Raw genomic sequence first — 17,957 nt, 5'->3', positions numbered from 1 at the left:
AGGGCTTAATAAATGTTTACTGAATAAATTTTAAAAATTCAAATAATATGTTTACTTCACATAACAGCAACAGTAAGCTAGAAGTACCTGGTAAAGCTGGTCAAATTTAACGATAATGTGTTATTTTCATTAACTGCATTTTAAGTATTTGTGAAGGTAGTGTCTATTTCATTACAGTTTAAGTGATTGAGAACTTTTTATGATTGGATCACTGCTCACAACTCAATTTAGTATGGCAAACTTAAATTCTTCTAAGGCAGCTTCAACCTTATTGAATCTCCTTGGCTGCAGTTCTGACTTGATGCTTGAGAGGAGGTTGCCATTTGTACCAGCCTCCATCCACGGTGGATCAGGATCCAATAGCCTATTTCTTGACTGGATCAGTATCTGGCTCTTTTTTACAGAGCCGGTTGTATAAACTCTATATGTTCTTTAAAAACACATGGTGATTGTGGTTCACTGGAATTTTTATTTGTAGTTTTGACATTTTATTGCTTACTTTGGACTTTAACTCAGCACGATGAGCTTTTCTTTTTTTTTTTTTTTTGCAGTGGCTACGGATCATCACCTACCTTTTCCATGGACAGAGAACACAGTTCAAGAACAAGTGCAAAGGCTCTCTATGGTATGTTTGTGTATTTAATGGGGTATAATTCTATTTCTAACTGCTTACTTTTTATGAATGACTTGTTCAAAGCCGTAGCTTGAACCCATGCCTTGTTTATATTATTGGGAATGAAGTAGTGATTGATAGACAAGGATTATTTTAAAAATAATTTTTACAGAAGCTACCAAAGCCGTTAATCTCTGCTGGCTGTCATACAATTTAGAACTACAGATGAAATGTATTCAGTACTTTCTAAGGAGTCTTTTTGCACGGTACCAGTACCTTAGGTGGATTTTCCCATCTAATTATGTCTGATATGTTTGTTTAAGTAGTATTACAGTATGACCAACAGCCCTTATATAATTTCTTTCAGATCCTTCTCTAATTTCCATTGTCCTCCCTCTGTTGTCTCACTTATAAATACTGTTTTTTTTTTAAGCTTCAAATATAAAATAGAAGTCAATACTACAAGGAAGTTAAGGACCCCTGAAATATACCACATATGTTCAGGAAGGCATTTGCTTTCACAGGGTCTGCATGTCCTTTTATTATTATGCAACCATAAAGAATGAGACTAGTATTGTGGTTAAGAGCAAAGACACAGGAGCCAGACGCCCTGGGTGCAAATCCAGTTATTCGCTGAGCAAATTATTTTACCTGTCTGTCCCTCATTTTGCTTGTGTGTATAATGGAAATATTTTGTAGGGTTGACAGGAGAATTTAATGAGTTAGTACATGTAAAATGCTTTGAATAGTGTCTGGCAAGCAAAAAACACTGTATATATTTGCTATTATTGTTATTATCTACTATAGGAACCAATAGCATTTTCGAAATTTGAAATTCTTTTCTTTTTACATCACCTAGAGCTACAGTATCTTGGTTGTGGTAAGAATGACTCATTCTAAAGTTTTGTGATTCTTTCTCTGCCTATATATCCAGTGACTAGACTTTAGGACTCAAATTATACACTCATAAAATGAGTTTTATACCGTAATAGATACATTTTCTTATGGCCTTATCAATTGGATTGGTTGGTTTCAGTTCTCTTGAGTTTGATATTCTTACCATGGCCTAGTCATTATGGACTGTATATCTAGAGAATATATTCAACAAATACTTATTTTGTGATTAGTATGTGCCCAGCACAGGGCTGGTAACATATGGTCCTTGACCTTAAGGGACTTGCACTCTACAGAATGACTTGAAGAAACTGAAAAGGGAAAAACTTTTTTTGTTTTTGCAAAGATAATCAATTCCTTTAGTCTTTCATTTCTAGACAGAAAGTTATTACGTGTTTCTGTGTGCTTGGCCATGATCTTCACAGTCTCTGTTTCCATGTCCTTTGATTCATTTCAAAGATGAATAGGAGATGGTCATTGCTTGTGCACTGTCTTGGTGAGGTAGACTCGTGCATGTATTGTTATAATAAAGTGCTGGATAAGCTTGGATGGCAATGTGTATGAGGTGCAGATGGAGGATGTGGGCAAGGTCAGCTCTTCTATGTGAGCAGGGCAGGTAGGCAGGAGGGATTTCATAGAGGAATTCAGCTTTGAAATTCTCCAGGCATTTGTGGGGCTGGAGGGTGCTGTAAAGAGCTGTATGAACCCTTTTAAACTAGACTATAAGCTCTCTGAGGGTGGGCCACATTTGCCTTGTTTACTTCAGGATTCCCTAAGCTTAGCACAGTGGCTAATGTATAACTTATGCTCAGTAAATACCTGTAGAATGAATATAATGCATCAATGAGTTGCAAACAGTTAAGTGTTAACTGGAGGGTTCAAGGTGGTGCACCGGGAAATAAGATGGGAAAAATAAACACGGACGACTTTGGGAAAAATCACACTAAGGCATTTTGACATTGTTTTCAGGGAATGGCCACTGAGGTGTTTTAACTGGGGGAATCATAGGTCATATCTGTCTTGTATCACTCTGGTAGCAGTTGAGCATGGATTTGGTGAGCATGGATGGAAGTAGGTGAATCAGAGACCTAAATATAATGTAGGTAAGTCAGATATCTAAATAATAGCCCGAAGATTTTTGTTAAGGAGAAAGAGTATTAATCATCTCACAAATACCATAGATCCAAAAGTCTGTTTTCAGAAAGCTGAGAAAGGAATAAGGAATAAAAAGTAGTACTCACCTGCAAATGTTAATGTTTATTTTGTGTTGGGAGCAATTTCATAAAATCATAGCTCCAGTGATTGAATCTTTAGCTTTTAAGCAGTAAATTTTTATTTCTCCCCTTTTATGTATAAAGCAAGCCGAGGCTCCTTTTTAAGGTGAGGTAATTTGTCAAAGTCACAAAACTTTAAAAATCTCGATGGTAAGAAAATATAACAGTTAATCTTGTGTAGTGTGAGGCCAGTGAACAGCATATTGGTAAAACAGAGGACATAAATAGAGGGATGGAAAGGGGCAAATGCAAGAGACGTTTATACAGACGAAAGAACACTCAGCAGTGTATTAGGCTTACAAGTCAGAGGGTTTTAAGTCCCTTGAAGTTGCAGGTAATGTTTCATTCCTCCTTGTAGCTGATACTCACCTCTCTCTCCCGGCTCGCTGTCCACAAACACACACACACAGTATGCCTTCTCTCCGACAGGCTCCCAATAAATGCCTATGGAATGAATGGTCAGATGCATGAATGACAGTGGAGAAACATGTCCAGGTTTTGAAAAAACCTTTGCCATGAACAAATTCTATTTGAAGTTTTAACTATATTTAGTTAACATTGGGAGTGTTTAGCCTCCCAATCTGTGTAGTTTTAACTTCTTTTTGTAACTAGAAAGTTGCTAAAGGAGAGATTTGTAATGTCATTTACTGTGTCACAGTGTATGCATTTTCTTGAAGATTTCTCCTTTCACAATGATTAAACCAGTTGAATAAATCCTTCAAGAATTCATTTGTTTTCATGGCTGGTACATGGACCTCTCTGGGATATGAAGGTATTACTTAGTGCACTGCAACATGGGTTTCACGGTAATGACCACTGTTTTTTATACACCGACCACAGGCTAGTTACTGTATCAGGAGTTTCATGCAACTTGGTCTTTTTATGAGAACACTTTTCAGTCTGACACCATAATGTGCCATCCAGATTGCTTCAGGATGACTCTCAGAGAGGCATGGGTTTGGGAGGCCAAACGATCTGTGGCTGAATCATGGCACTTTCTACCAAAGGGCTGCCATTTTGAGCAAATGGTTTAACCTATTGGTCCCAGTTTCCTCAACTACAAAATAGAAATGATAATAATATTGTGGTAAGTTTATATGAAAAAATAGAAGTAATGAGCCTATCATGGCAGTGAGGAAGGGCATAGGAGAGTCACTTTTTGTTCTGGGCCCTCAGATTCATCAAGGCTCTCAAATTTAATAGTTTACTGTTACCTCCAAATGATGTTTTACATCTAATCACAGTGATACTTTGACAGGATCAAGGGGTAATCTTCATCATATGTTTTTAAGCTTACATTCCAGATATCCCTAGAAATTTTTTTTTATAAATCCTGTAAATGCAAACTACACAATTATGACAATCAGTTAGCTTCCTTTAGATATGTGTTAATTTATTCAAGGAAAATGGTTAAAATGTGCTGCAGTTTTAATAACCTTATACTGTCCTTTCTTTATTATTGTACAAGAAATGTCAAAGCCAGCATGTCAGAGGCTCTGCGTCACTAAAGTCCCTGACCACATAAATAGGAAATACGTATTAATTTCTCTCTTCTACAGTTTCTTTCTTTTCTTACCTCATGACAGTGACATTTCATCTGGCTGCTGTTAATCAGGGAATTGAAAATGTTATGCATTTTTTTCCGGCTAACCTGCTTGTCAGTGTCTTTAAGCTTTAAAATTGCTTTTAAGGGAAATGCTTGTAAAAAGTACTAAAACATTCCCTTCTGTTGGGGCGTGGCTCCTGTAATCTCTTGTCCATGACTCAGAGGGTCAGTGGTGTGCACACGAGCTTATGTACTGCCATGTGCTCAGAGGCTGCATTCCTTACCTTTACACCAGATCATTCAGAATCTTTTCCCTTTGGAGTATTTGAGGCTGTTTTTTTCTATGTGTCTGGGTCCCAAGCAGCTTTAATAACCCCATATGAACTTTTCCCTGTTGGTAACATGCCTGCTTCTAACATTGCTTCTGATATGTGTGGGCTGAGAAACTAATAGGAAATCTTGTGAGTAGTATACATAGGTTCTGAGTGGGGAATTGAGAGTCCTCCCACTTATGCATTAAAATGTGCAAATTTTAGTATTAAACATTGTGACATCTCTGTCTGCCACTCAGAGGGCTTATTTTATTTAAGTGTGGATTCTTTGCTGTGTGCTGAGCAGCTGAACTTCCTAGAAAAATAATTTTCCTTTAAATTAGATATTGCTGGATTTGGAATATGACCATTTACCATAAATAATCAGCTGTTTAAAGTCATCCTGTCTCCAGAAAAATGTAAGTTTCACAGAATTATCATTTAGTAATACTTTATTGTCATGACCAACATTTATAGTATTGTTGGGAGGCCAGGTAGTGAAAGATAAACATGACAGACAGGCACTCTCTCGAGTTTCATTTTACCTTAAGTTTGAACGTTTTTGTGATGCTAGCAAGTAGGAAAATATATTTGTTTTTTTCCTGCTTTTCTTTGTTCTTCTCAGGGAGGTACTGGTAAGAAGTGAGCATAAGTAATCTATAAACTATACAGTTCATTCTGTGTAATTGACTTGACTGTAAACTTTCCTGTATTTTTACATAGTGCTTGACTCAACTTTTTCAGAGCAGTATTCCTGAATATACCACTTTTCTTAATAGATATCTACCCCACGTATTTTTCTTTTTGGATTTATCTTTCTTTTTCTTTCTGTCTCCTGATCTTGGTTCGGAACTAGGCTCTCTGTTTACTTGTCCTAACTGAAGCTCAGGCCAACTCTTATACATTCAGGTGGCACTGAAGGGTTAAAACCCACTTCTCTTATCTCCATACTCATTACTTACAAGGTGTGATTTACTTGGAAAAAATAAATATTCTAAGAAAAAACTTTTTGAAATTCTTAAGAAGTAAAAGGCCCTTGATTATATACTCTCAGGAGGTTGGGCGATGGTAGAGTCAAAATTCTGCTTCATAGAGTATGTCAGTGCATGTGACTCAAAAAGACAGTTTGGCAATTTTTCCACCTTAGCTGAAAGTTTTAAAGCTTCTTTTCTCCTCGGGGATAAGCTATTTTAATGACTTGTTGGACTGGCCAATACAATTAATTCTTAAATAATGTAGTTTTGTAAAAATGACCTTGATTTTAAAAAGTTATCTTGTTCAGATACTGATTTGTCAATCTGTGATTATAGTTGCCTAGATAACGAGAGCTTATAATTTTTACTCAGTGCTTCTTACTGATTCCCACTAAGCCACCTCTCTTCTATGGAGATTATACACTAAAATAGTGAGAAAGGAATTCTCCTTTACTGTGGTTGAAAGTTTTATAAGTGTAAAGTAATATGAACTGTAGCCCATTGTTTTATTTAGGGAGAGGACTACTCGGCAGCTGCTTTTATGTTACATTTTTTTCTTTTTAACTATCAAATCCTTACTTTCAAAGAGCACTTTGTTTTCAGAGAAAGAGAAAATAACAATTTTCTGAATGTTAGCTGTTTCACATCTTGCTTTCTTATGCATAAACAGCAATATAGGCAAACGAGAATTAAGTTTAAATGCCGAGACCTGCATATTGTTATAGTTGTCATTGTACTCATTGAAGAGTTAGATGAAACCTAATTTTTTAAAATTAAGACTTTGTTGGGGTCAGTTTTAGGTTCACAGCAAAACTGAGGAGAAGGTACAGAGATTTCCCATATGCCTACACAGCCTAGCCTCCTCCGCTGTCACCAGCCCCCCCTCAGAGTGGTACATCTGGTACAACTGATGAACCTACCGTGATATATCATAATCATCCAAAGTTCATTGAAACCTAAGTTTAAGTTCCTGATCCGGAAGTAGAATATCAGTTTTCGCAGCAGCGTATCAACTCAAGAATGCTAAAATGATGTGTAAAGGATTTTCGTCTTTGGTGACTGAATTCTTCCATCTTTTGGGGTTTGTATATTGTGGTCCATGGGATAAAAGCTATTGGGAAAAACAGTGAAACACAATCAGTGGTACTGTAACCAAGTAAAATTTGTTCCTGGCTCTAATTGATTCAGAGAGAGAGACTATTTGGCCGTGATTTATGCTCTTAATTTGGAAAGAAAAAAATTTCAACTTAAGTAGATAAGATATGGTAGATGAGTTGCCACTTGCACAGATTTTGGGACAGTAGCTTCCAACCTTGGCTGCATGTTAGAATTGCCTGGAGAGCTTTTCCAAATCCCAGGGCCCAGATTGCATCCTGGGCCAATAACATTAGAATCCTGCTGGGTGTGGGGGGCGTGGGGAGTGCAGTATTTTTTTTTAAAGTTCATTCTAATGTGCAGCCAAGGTTGAGAACCATTGTTAGAGAAAGTGGTGAACGTCAGGAGAGACTTTATTTTGAGTATCATGGAGACTTTATTTAGGTTTTTCACACAGTTTTAAGGCTTTGGGTGAGATTTTTCAGGCTTAGGAGCATAATAATTCCTATTTACAGCTGTACTTGAGAATACATATGATTTTCATAAAAAATAAATGTACTATAATTGCCTTTTAGGAGCCTTCTTTCAAAATTTCCTATTAAAATGTTAATAGTAACTTTTATTTATTCATTGACTTAAATCACTGAAACTACTAGTTTATTTATAAATCCATTTTATGGCATTTATACACTTTTAGGATTTTTAAAGGTAATTTCTTGTAACACATACATCTTATTTATTGTGTAACATGAGAGAGAAAGAGCTTAGGAATTCCTAAAATGGATCCTTGATTTGGAAAATTAGAAATGGCACCATATCTTTTAGGCAATCAGAGTAATCAGTTAACATAATGCTGTTTATGAATACTATCAAATAGTGTTTTTCTATTTTTGTAAAGCACGTTTCTGTGGGATTGAGAAACTATGTGTTAGGAAATTTGGGGGAACAAAGTCTTACTATTTCATAATGAGAATATTTAATTACAAAACATAATACTTTTGACCTTCAACTGTGTTTGCCAATCACTTATCTAAAAGACTCAGAAAAGCATTTGAACATCCTGGGGTTGCCATATCAAAATTGGAGACCATGGCAAGCACTGCCATTTCTTTTAGTGTCCTTAGATCAGACCAGAGGAAACAGAACTACCCTCAGGTTCTGAGTTGGCCGTGGAGAATTTTGTTAGAATACGATGAATCAGTGATTCTGAAATATTGATTATTTCTAAAAGTGCTTTTCTCAGATATGTCCCTGAGTTATACACTGTATTTTAAAAGTTATAATGGTTTTCCCAAGAAAAATTATCCATTTGTTAATATCTTACATTGATTAATCCTCAGCTAATAATCAGAAAAATTATGGTTCACTTTTAAAAATATGTAAATTAAGGTTTATGTTTCGTCATAACAGAATAGAAAAATTTAGGTGAAACCAGATGTTTCTTTTTGGTCACATTGTTTTGGTAGGACCAGATGGATCATACTTCTTCAGATCATCATCCAAACAGAAAAAGAAAGGTAGCAGATACTGAATTTTGTAGTGTGTCTGTTTTTATTAAGTAACTTTAATGCTGCAAAAGCAAAAATAGAATATATTGGAATAATATCATAGTGATATAAGGCATATTTATATTTTCATGTAAGCATTGAGATAAATGTAAATGAAAAGACATTACTTTTATCAAAGTTTAAAAAAATTCTATGTGTTAACATTCTTAGTCTGTATATGTGCTTTATATTTTTGTACTTGCTCTGCTTTTATGTTCAGCAGAACTTTTCAGCTTCTGTTGTTTTAGGAAAATCTAAAAGTCTCTATACTACCTGAAAGAAACAGGTTTATATTTGGGGGAAAAAATGGTTATTAGGAAAGCTAAGGTGTGTGTGAGAGACAGAGAGAGAAAGAGATAGAGACAGAGAGACAGATAGAGAATTTTAGTACTGTAGGAGTCTTGAAGTTTGATCTTATTTAACCCTTGTATTTTACAATAAGGGTGCTGAGATCCAGAGTTTTGCCAAATTCAATCTCCTACTTAATGACAGAGCCAAAGTGAGAATCAAAACTCTTCTGGTTCCCACTTAGAGTTCTTTTTCACCATAACATGCTGCTTTAGAAAAAATAGGGCAACCGCAAATTTACAAATAATCAAGTTGCTTGATTAGAAAGCAGCAAATACAAAATATTGCCTTCACATATTTTATTTTGGTTTTGCAGCATTTTACAAAAGAAAAACAAAGGTTGCTTTTTGCTTTTTGCATAGTTGGTGCAGAAACTTTCTACCTAACTTTCTTATTTTTTCTAACAGCTTATATCTACAATTCTGAGTGTCACATTTGTGTGTCCTGTAGATGTGTGAAAATTGTTAGAGTTTAATGGCAGTGAGTATGATTGACTCTCCTCTAACACTCTCCATGGTGTGGATGTGGTGAAACATGTTCCTTGCAGTGTTTATTATTTTAATAACGTAGTCTAACTCATATAATACAGCATCTGTGACAGTATTTGCAGTTCCATTTTGTTCTCAGTGCATTAAAAGATGAAATTTACAAGCCAGTTTTTATCTTTTTGCCAAAGAAGAGGTCCCTGATTAATAAAATCTTTACACAAAATAACTTTTTCTTACAACATTAATAATCTTGTTAACCTTTGGGATTCTGAACTCTTATGTTGGGTCAAATTGTTCTTGCATATAATGTAAGCTTTCTCATGACTTTTTCATTTAATGTGAATGATGAGTATTTTCAGATACACCACACAGTAGTGACTTATACTACTGTACTACTGTACTTATATATGAGATAGACTAGTTTTAGAGATGGCCACGAGACACTGATGTATGAACATCAGCCTATTCATGGGTAAATAATGGCTTTTTAAACTTCTTTTCCAGAACAAAGGAAGAATTATGCACGGGATAGTGTCAGCAGCGTGTCAGATATATCCCAATACCATGTTGAAGTAAGATGCTTTGATGTTTGCTAACTTTAGAATGAAGCTTGAGGGACATAAAAATTGGTAGTAAAATCAGAGTTATGTTTTATTTCATTTCTATGATGTTATAAATTTTGTTGACCTTTTTTCTTTCAAATTTTTATAAAGCAGATGTTAAATATAAAAGTATCTTGTTAACCTGTTTTCATAGAGAATACATTAAAATGATAACTACTCATTTATCATTGTCAGCCTTATTTTGGTTAAAAACAGGACCAAGACTTCTATTTTGTATTATGGAATCTTCTTGAAATAAGCCTTGACAGTTTCAGTGGATGGTTTAGTTTTTACTTTTAGTTTTGTCTAAAGTCATTACTAGTTCTTTTTAAGCAATGGTTTTCTTTTTTTAGTTTTTCCTCTATTGCTGTCTTTTAAGATATTTGCTCTTAATTGGAATCTACTTGGGTGGACATTTGCTTATTATAATGGAAAATATTTAAGTAGGAAGTAATTTTTAAATTGCCCTTATTTTCAAGTTTCTACCTCCTCAAGCATGCTTAATTACATTTAAACAGTTTTGTTTCAGTAGAGTGAAAAGTTTGACAGTTGTCACAGACTAGAATTGCTGTTGCTGCTGTCGGTTACCAACGTCTGTAGTTTTCAAGCTGCCTTGTAGATTGCCTTCTATTGTTCAGCATTTAAATAACCAAAATGGAATAAAATGGATTAAATAAAGATAATGTTATTTAGTCTGTTTAGAGTTTGTTTTTGTCATGTTTATGTAGCTCCACAAGGCTCAGTATTAAACAGATTTAGATATTTTATGATTCAAGGCATCATTTCCTCTATTCAACAAAAACCTGTTTGACCTTATTATCCCAATAAGGTAACCATGAAGGTCTCGAGTACTTTGTATTTGTCTCTCCCCTCTCTACTAGCTGACTTCAGTTAGTTTAACTTTGCTATTTTTTTTGAAAATGTTTACTAAGAGATTGTGTGTATTATGTTTTTTTCTTTTTGCCAATCATAAGCACTTGACTACCTTTGTTCTGGATCGGAAAGATGCTATGATAACTGTTGACGATGGAATAAGGAAGCTGAAATTGCTTGATGCCAAGGGCAAAGTGTGGACTCAAGATATGATTCTTCAAGTGGACGAGAGAGCTGTGAGCCTGATTGATTTAGAATCAAAGGCAAGTTGGAAATATTTATACTATTTTATTTTCAAGAAAGTCCACAAATACTTATGTTTACAATTAGGTCAGGCTGTTTGAAAATGGGTAAAAATTTAGCAACGTAAAATATTCTTGTCAGTTATTTTGAAGAAAAAATGTCATACTTTATGTACTTTATGCATGTGAAATCATGTTTTTAAACTAGACATAGAGGGATACAATGTTTTTTAACCATGTATGATGAGATGGAGGAAGTGAGGAAAAAATGCATAGTGCTAAAATAAGGCCCCTGGGGACTTCCCTGGTGGCACAGTGGTTAAGAATCCACCTGCCAATGCAGGGGACACGGGTTCGATCCCTGGCCCGGGAAGATCCCGCAGGCTGCAGAGCAACTAAGCCCCATGCGCCACAACTACTGAGCCTGTGCTCTAGAGCCCATGTGCCACAACTACTGAGCCTGCGTGCCACAACTACTGAAGCCCGTGTGTCTAGAGCCCATGCTCCGCAGCAATAGAGCCCATCGCAATGAGAAGCCCACACACTGCAACGAAAAGTAGCCCCCGCTCGCTGCAACTAGAGAAAGCCCATGTGCAGTAATGAGGACCCAATTCAGCCAAAAGTAAATAAATAAAAATAAATAAATTTTTAAAAAAGAAACAATTGCGCTGATACTAAAAAAATAAAATAAATAAAATAAAATAAGGCCCCTGTAGGGCACTATTCTTTATGATACTTACTAATTACATGCTAGGCCAAACCATATCCCAGTGATATGGTTTGAACCCCAGTGAGTGAATTGGGATAAAAAGGTTTGTGTGTATGTACATTAACTTCCACCAGGCCAACACTGGGCACCTTTCTTTTACACAGCTACTCAGGTAAGATGCTGGAGCTCTTTAAAAAGCCCTTTCTGAGTTCCATCATCTAATAGGCATTTGAGTTGCTAAGATAAAGACAACAACTCTTTGTTGTCTGATAGGAGTCGGGGTAAAATTTGCCCTTTCTTTCATCTCATTCATTGAATTCTGTGAGAGAATAACAACCGAGAGCTTCTCTAATCCTCACAGTTTCAAGTAATTGTAGAGGAGGGATATTATTTAATTTACTTTTGCAAAGAAAGAAAAGTTATCTCTCTAGTATGGCTCAGAAATTTCATTCTAATTTAATGGAACCTGCATTTTTTGTTTCACCTTTTCTGGGTCCCAGGGAGTCAGGACTTAGAATAAATTTATGGTGTGATGTCTATGTGCTGTCTGTAATAAAATTTATTGTTATTTTTTATGTTCTAGTTATCAGGGATACTGTATTTTGTTTACTTAAAAAAACCCTACAATTTCTCCCGTCAATTCCATCATGACACCACTCGCTATTTGTGTAAGGCCACTAGTGTTAGGATAAGCACCTTAAATATATCTCATTAAATAATATTCACTTTCACAAGACCAAATATCTAATCATTTTGAAGAATGTATTTTTTAGTAAGATTCTTCTGACCATGCTGTTTGACATTTTTGGCTGGAAAAGCTTACATAGTGAGTTTTTTCATCTGAGAGATTCACTGAAATAAAAAGTGTACAAATGATGTGTTATTCTCAGCCTAACATTTTTGATCACTGAAGGTAGAAACTAAGAGTATGACTGTACAGTGTTCAAGTAAAACAAACAAAACAAACAAACAAAAAACCCAAAACTACATAGCCACAGGGAAAAGAATACCAGGTAATATGGTGAATAATTTTGGAAAGAGGCCTCAGTTTACCTATTCTGCTCTTAAAGGCATCATCTCTAGCCCAATCTTAGGAAATCAGTAATGCTAATTTCAGTATTTCATCTGTTTATTAAGAACACAACTACATTCCTTTGTTAAATATTTCCATTTTTGTTGCTCTTTCACCAGGCTTGTATCTTTGCTGCCTACTTGTACCTAATCATCCTCCAAATTTACCGTGTTTACTAACATCCATTGTCAATGTGATTTGCATACTTTAAAAATTATTGGTACGATGCCTAGAGCTCTTTGTGGGATAGATTTTATATAGCTAATGAAAAATAAGGCAAGTTATATTTTTACTTTGTAGAATGAACTGGAGAATTTTCCTTTGAACACAATCCAGCACTGCCAAGCTGTGATGCACTCCTGTAACTATGATTCAGTTCTTGCCCTCGTGTGCAAAGAGTCAACTCAGAACAAGCCCGATCTTCATCTTTTCCAGTGTGATGAGATTAAGGTAAAAGAATGGTGAATTTTCTTTCCCTTTAAGCACATGTTGCAGCAGCTTTTGATCATCTACTTCAATCACATGGCTAGTAGGTACTAGATTTTTAGTTTCTTAGGATTTTGTAAGGAAAACAAATACCTCGGTATCTTCACTAGGGTTTCCAGGCTAAGTAAGTAAAGAGGAGATAGAATAGTATTAAAAAAAAGAAATCAGATGCATTCTGTTTATTAAAACAAAGGTGTGAATTAAATTCTTCACTCAGGGACTTGGACTTATAATTAAAGATTGATTCTTCAAAAATCATTCTTCATGGACAATAAATAATCATGCCATCCTATTTTATTCTGCACTAATCACATAGCATGGATTATTGTAATGAAACACTTGGACATTTTCCATGATATCGATTTAAGGTTCACTGTTTAATTATGTGACTTGAATAATTGCTCAAGATATGTAATCCCCTAGTGAAAATGTGAAAATAGTTGAGCATAGTTACCAGTAATAATATGCCATACGCTGAAGATTTGTATTTCAAAGTACACTGTAATTTTCAAATGATTATAATTTGTGATGCTTTATTGGACATTAGAATTTATCTTCAAACTTGAATCTTTATTTCATGAGTTGATTTCTCTAAAAGGGAAATCATTTTTGGTTGAGTTGATTGGTGCTTCGCCAAAGCAGTGTTTTATCACTGTGACTGCATATTATCACATATACAGGCAGTTTTTATCTTATAAAGAAATGCCGGGAGATTAACATGAAGTGTCACTTGATCTTTTCTGTAATTCTTTGACATTAAAATATGATAGGTAAATTAAGATTGACTATGAATTGTGTATTTTATAATTTTCTTTTTATTTCAATTTATGTCATAAATGACTTTCTAAAAATCTTACTTGAAAAGAATTGTGGCAGTAGATAATTTGTATACGTAATGTTCATCAAACTTTTATATAGTGCCTTTTGAAAGTCATAAAGTGTATTAAGAATTTTGCAAGGTTAGATTTATTAACTCAGTAAGGATTAAGATGAATATTTTGCTCTGAAAATATAGTAAAATTTAATTCAAACATTTTAAAAACAGAGAACTATGCTAAAAGACATTTTAAATCTGGTGTTTGCTTCAGTGCTCTAAAATTCCTCCCTGGAAACTAAGAGTTATTGGGCTGAGTGAAGTTTCTGGCTTTCAGTTTTGAGGATAAAAGGTTTGCTTTATTTGACAGGGCATGAGGATACTGATGGGTCCAAAACAGATTTACTGAATGCTGTTTTGTCCTCATTAAAAGTCAAGGACCACTACACAGCTATATGTATTTACCCATTGGTGCACATATGAGATGGATTTTTTTCCTTGCCCCATTAAAAATATAAATGCAATGAAATATGTGGTTTCTTTTACATGAGCCATCTTGCAACATCAGTTTTGTGTTTTAAAGTTTCTTTATCAGGGCACTTTACACAATACTCCTGCTCACCTCTGTAGTAAATTTTTTCTTAGAAATATGATGGCCAACCCCACACCCTGCCCATAGGAAATTCAGGATGCCTAGGCATCTTCAGTTTTATTTTCCCACATAATAGAAAGCCTTTGAAATGATGTTTGTAATGTCTTCCTGAAACTAGGATGTTCTTATGGAAGTGAAGCTGGACTAGGATGCATTAACACTCTCATTTAATAGCCGTGTGACCTAGGCCAAGTCATCATATAAGTATTCCTCAGTTTTATTAATTATAAAACAAGAAGAACAGATTATATGATCTTTAAGTATCTTTCAGTTCTAAAATTTTATGATTACCTTGGCTTATGGTAAAAGAGTATAATATATATGTATGTATGTATGCATATATGTATTTGAGAAAAACATACGTAATTACAGAGAACAAGCAGACACAAAATAGAAGATAAATACATCCCAGGAAGAACCTAATATACAGTAATAATCACTGGCTAAATAAACTTCAGAACCAAACAAAATAAATTTCTTAGCTGCTAATCTCTTATTGGTTCCCAAGAAAACCAAATTAAATGTTCAAGGGTTATTGTTGGAAAAGGATTGGAAAAGTCAAACCATTTAGAGAAAGTTAATTTTTATTAACGTGCAATGACAAAATAAAGGGGTTATCACAAAGGTGACAACCTAGTGTTGGGGTCCACCCCGTGACGATGTGGGTTCGTCTTAAACTGGGAGTAGCACTGCTGCAACTGAGTGGTTTCCACCGGTTAACAGGGGCCCAGTGGATGGGGAGGATGGGGGAGAGGAGGGATGCTGCTCCGCATGCTGGTACTTAGGATTCCTTCACTTCTTCCCACGCAGAGGTATTAACCCATTACATTTTCAGCATGTGTTTATACTTTCAGCATATGCAAATCCTTTTTCTCTTTGCCTTTATTCAAGTATAGCTTTAAAAAAAAAAAACTAAAGGAATCTGGATTAAATAATCTTTAAAAAGTCCTTCAGTTTTCCAATCCTGTCATTACAGATTTCACTTAAAAAACTGGAAGAGTTATGTTTCGAAAGCAGATTAAAAAAAAAAAAAAGGGCTTCTTTGCATCAAGACTTTTTTTGTTTCAGACAGGGAACATAATCCCTTTTTCTGTTTTAACCTACATATCAAGACAAAAAATAATCCATAAGCCCCCAGGTAACTTGTCTTTCATTGCAGGCGAACCTAATTAGTGAAGATATTGAAAGTGCAATCAGCGACAGTAAAGGAGGGAAACAGAAGAGGCGGCCTGATGTCCTGAGGTAAAAACGTTAAAAGAAATTAAGGGCTAGAATTGGTGTGTGTTTAAGTCTTTTTTTTCCTCTAAAAATTAAAAAAAATGTATTTTCAGTGAAGGTATATTATATTTTGCAGATTACAGTCTGTAATCTCAACTCATTTGCTCTCACAAGTTTGTCGGTGTATGTGTGTGTGCCTTTTCTCTCCGTGATTCTGGTCTTTCTCTGATATGGCTCCTTCTACTTGTGTTGTCACAGAGACCCATGAACCAATGTGTGGCATTTTAAGGCAAGGTAGCCAAAGGGACTATAAATAGATGTTAGGTCTCTAGTTGGTTAACAGCCTTTGCAAATCATTGGAGACCCAGAAAAAATGTTAAACCTGGTTTTCAGCTGATTTGAAAATGTCCTATATTTTTATATTTCATATACGTTTATAAATATACATAACATGGCATGGTTAGGAAATCCTTGTTTTTCTACCCCTTGACATAGTTCTTCTTGAGGTTGAAGAACTAATACCATAAAATTGAGAGAACTGATGTATTGTAGAAATAGAGGTGGTAAACATTCAGTTTGTTTTCATCTGTTTTTAGGATGATTTCCAAAGCAGACCCTGGTATACCGCCTCCACCCAGAGCTCCCGCCCCTGTGCCACCTGGGACTGTGACCCAGGTGGATGTTAGAAGTCGGGTGGCAGCCTGGTCCGCATTGGCAGCTGACCAAGGGGACTGTGAGTATTTCCAGGAATTGGTACTTATTTATCATTTACTTTGAGTTGTGACCTAGTTCTTGTTTTCAAAATCTGATGCTGATTTCTGAGCTGAAACTTGAGATTAGTTTTGTAAAAATAAATCTTTCGTAAAGGAAAGTTAAGCCTTGGGCACTGTAAGATTATTGTCTCTGAGAGTTCAGACCAGTCTTTTAATAAATATGGGGTTAGGAGTAGACTCTTTTCTTTCTAAAGCAGTCAAAGAGAGAAAGTTTGACTCAACTAACAATTAAAAGAATGGTAATATTATATATACCAAACAGGAGATGATCAATATTTTTTTAAGATAATACTTCAAGTTCTTTCCATTATTATTATCTTACCACTGTCCTCTTTTGGACAAACTGTTTGTGGTGACAAGGACAGGATGTCAGGGCAGGGGTAGGGTGACGGAAAAGGGCTAAAATGCATTCACCATCGGGTAAACTTGCCCAATGGACCCTATGTCTGTACCATCATTTTACCATGACATTCTTCTTTAAAAACAAATAATCATGGCAAAGAACATAGTGTAACCTTTTATATGACAGAATGTTTTACTAAGTCTGAAATTTTTATAACTGGAAAATACCTTAAAATATGTTTGGTCCAATCTCTTCATTTTAAGGGTGAATAAATTGTGATCCAGTGAGTCTGAATTTGATGGAGACCATAGCCTCATTCTTTTGCCTCCTCGTTCAATGCAACTTCTTAAATCTCTTATCCTTTATCTAATAAAGGCTTATTCATGAGAATCTAACAGTGTAGTTAACCTACAGAACTTGATTACCAAAATGAGTGATACTGGACTGTACTTTGAGTCTGGTGAGTCAAAATTTGGGCTCTGGAGCAACACAGGGATCTACCTGTGAGACCTTGTGAAGTTATGCCTTACTTGCAGAATGGGGATAATAATTCCTATGTTGCTGTGAGTCTGAAAGCAAATAATGTCTGTAATAGTACCTGGAACAGTATAGTAGACATTCATTTTTGCCAAATTGAGTTCATTTTGTTTTTCAATTTCTTTCCATTTTATTTAGATTCCCCTGTTCTTAACGTTATTTTCACTTTACATATAAACCCAGCTAACAGATGAAAGAAAGAAATATTTGAAGCATCTGCTTTTCAAAAATAAAGTAACAGAATTATTATTTACTGTAATTTTATAGCAGTTTCTGTCTTTAGGAATTATATACATTTCTATCAATCCACTTTGTGTTTACAGTTTTATGTTTAAAAACTAAACGGGAGTTTACAGTGTTTTCTACTTCTTGTGTCCTTACAATAGTTTTGCTATTGTTACTGTTTTGTAGAGGGGATGTAGGTTTTATTTTGAGAGAAGTCAAAATGGTTTTTCTTGAAGTTGAGGAAGGATAAGACATCTTAAGTTTTCAGACATTCTGAATAAACCTGTAAAAACATCTGTAAAACCTAATATAATTTACAAC

General features: G+C 35.1%; 1 protein-coding gene across 5 annotated transcripts in view; it reads left to right on the top strand.

The window, feature by feature from the left end:
- The window catches only part of EPS8 (EGFR pathway substrate 8, signaling adaptor), a 189,797-nt gene that overhangs the window by 122,615 nt on the left and 49,225 nt on the right, over window positions 1-17,957 (top strand). For 4 of the 5 annotated variants that reach the window (XM_081247970.1, XM_081247971.1, XM_081247973.1 and 1 more), the window contains 7 exons: window positions 552-625; window positions 8,174-8,224; window positions 9,595-9,662; window positions 10,667-10,828; window positions 12,889-13,038; window positions 15,700-15,782; window positions 16,355-16,491. In XM_081247970.1, coding sequence (XP_081104096.1) covers window positions 552-625; window positions 8,174-8,224; window positions 9,595-9,662; window positions 10,667-10,828; window positions 12,889-13,038; window positions 15,700-15,782; window positions 16,355-16,491 — 725 coding nt within the window. The remainder of the gene's footprint in view (window positions 1-551; window positions 626-8,173; window positions 8,225-9,594; window positions 9,663-10,666; window positions 10,829-12,888; window positions 13,039-15,699; window positions 15,783-16,354; window positions 16,492-17,957) is intronic. The other variant, XM_081247974.1, reaches the window with a different exon arrangement.

The sequence above is a fragment of the Mesoplodon bidens genome (assembly GCF_964165515.1).
Source record: "Mesoplodon bidens genome assembly, chromosome: 11".
NCBI lineage: Eukaryota > Metazoa > Chordata > Mammalia > Artiodactyla > Ziphiidae > Mesoplodon > Mesoplodon bidens.
The sequence above is the reverse complement of the archived record's forward strand: the minus strand, read 5'-3'. Positions and strand labels throughout refer to the sequence as shown.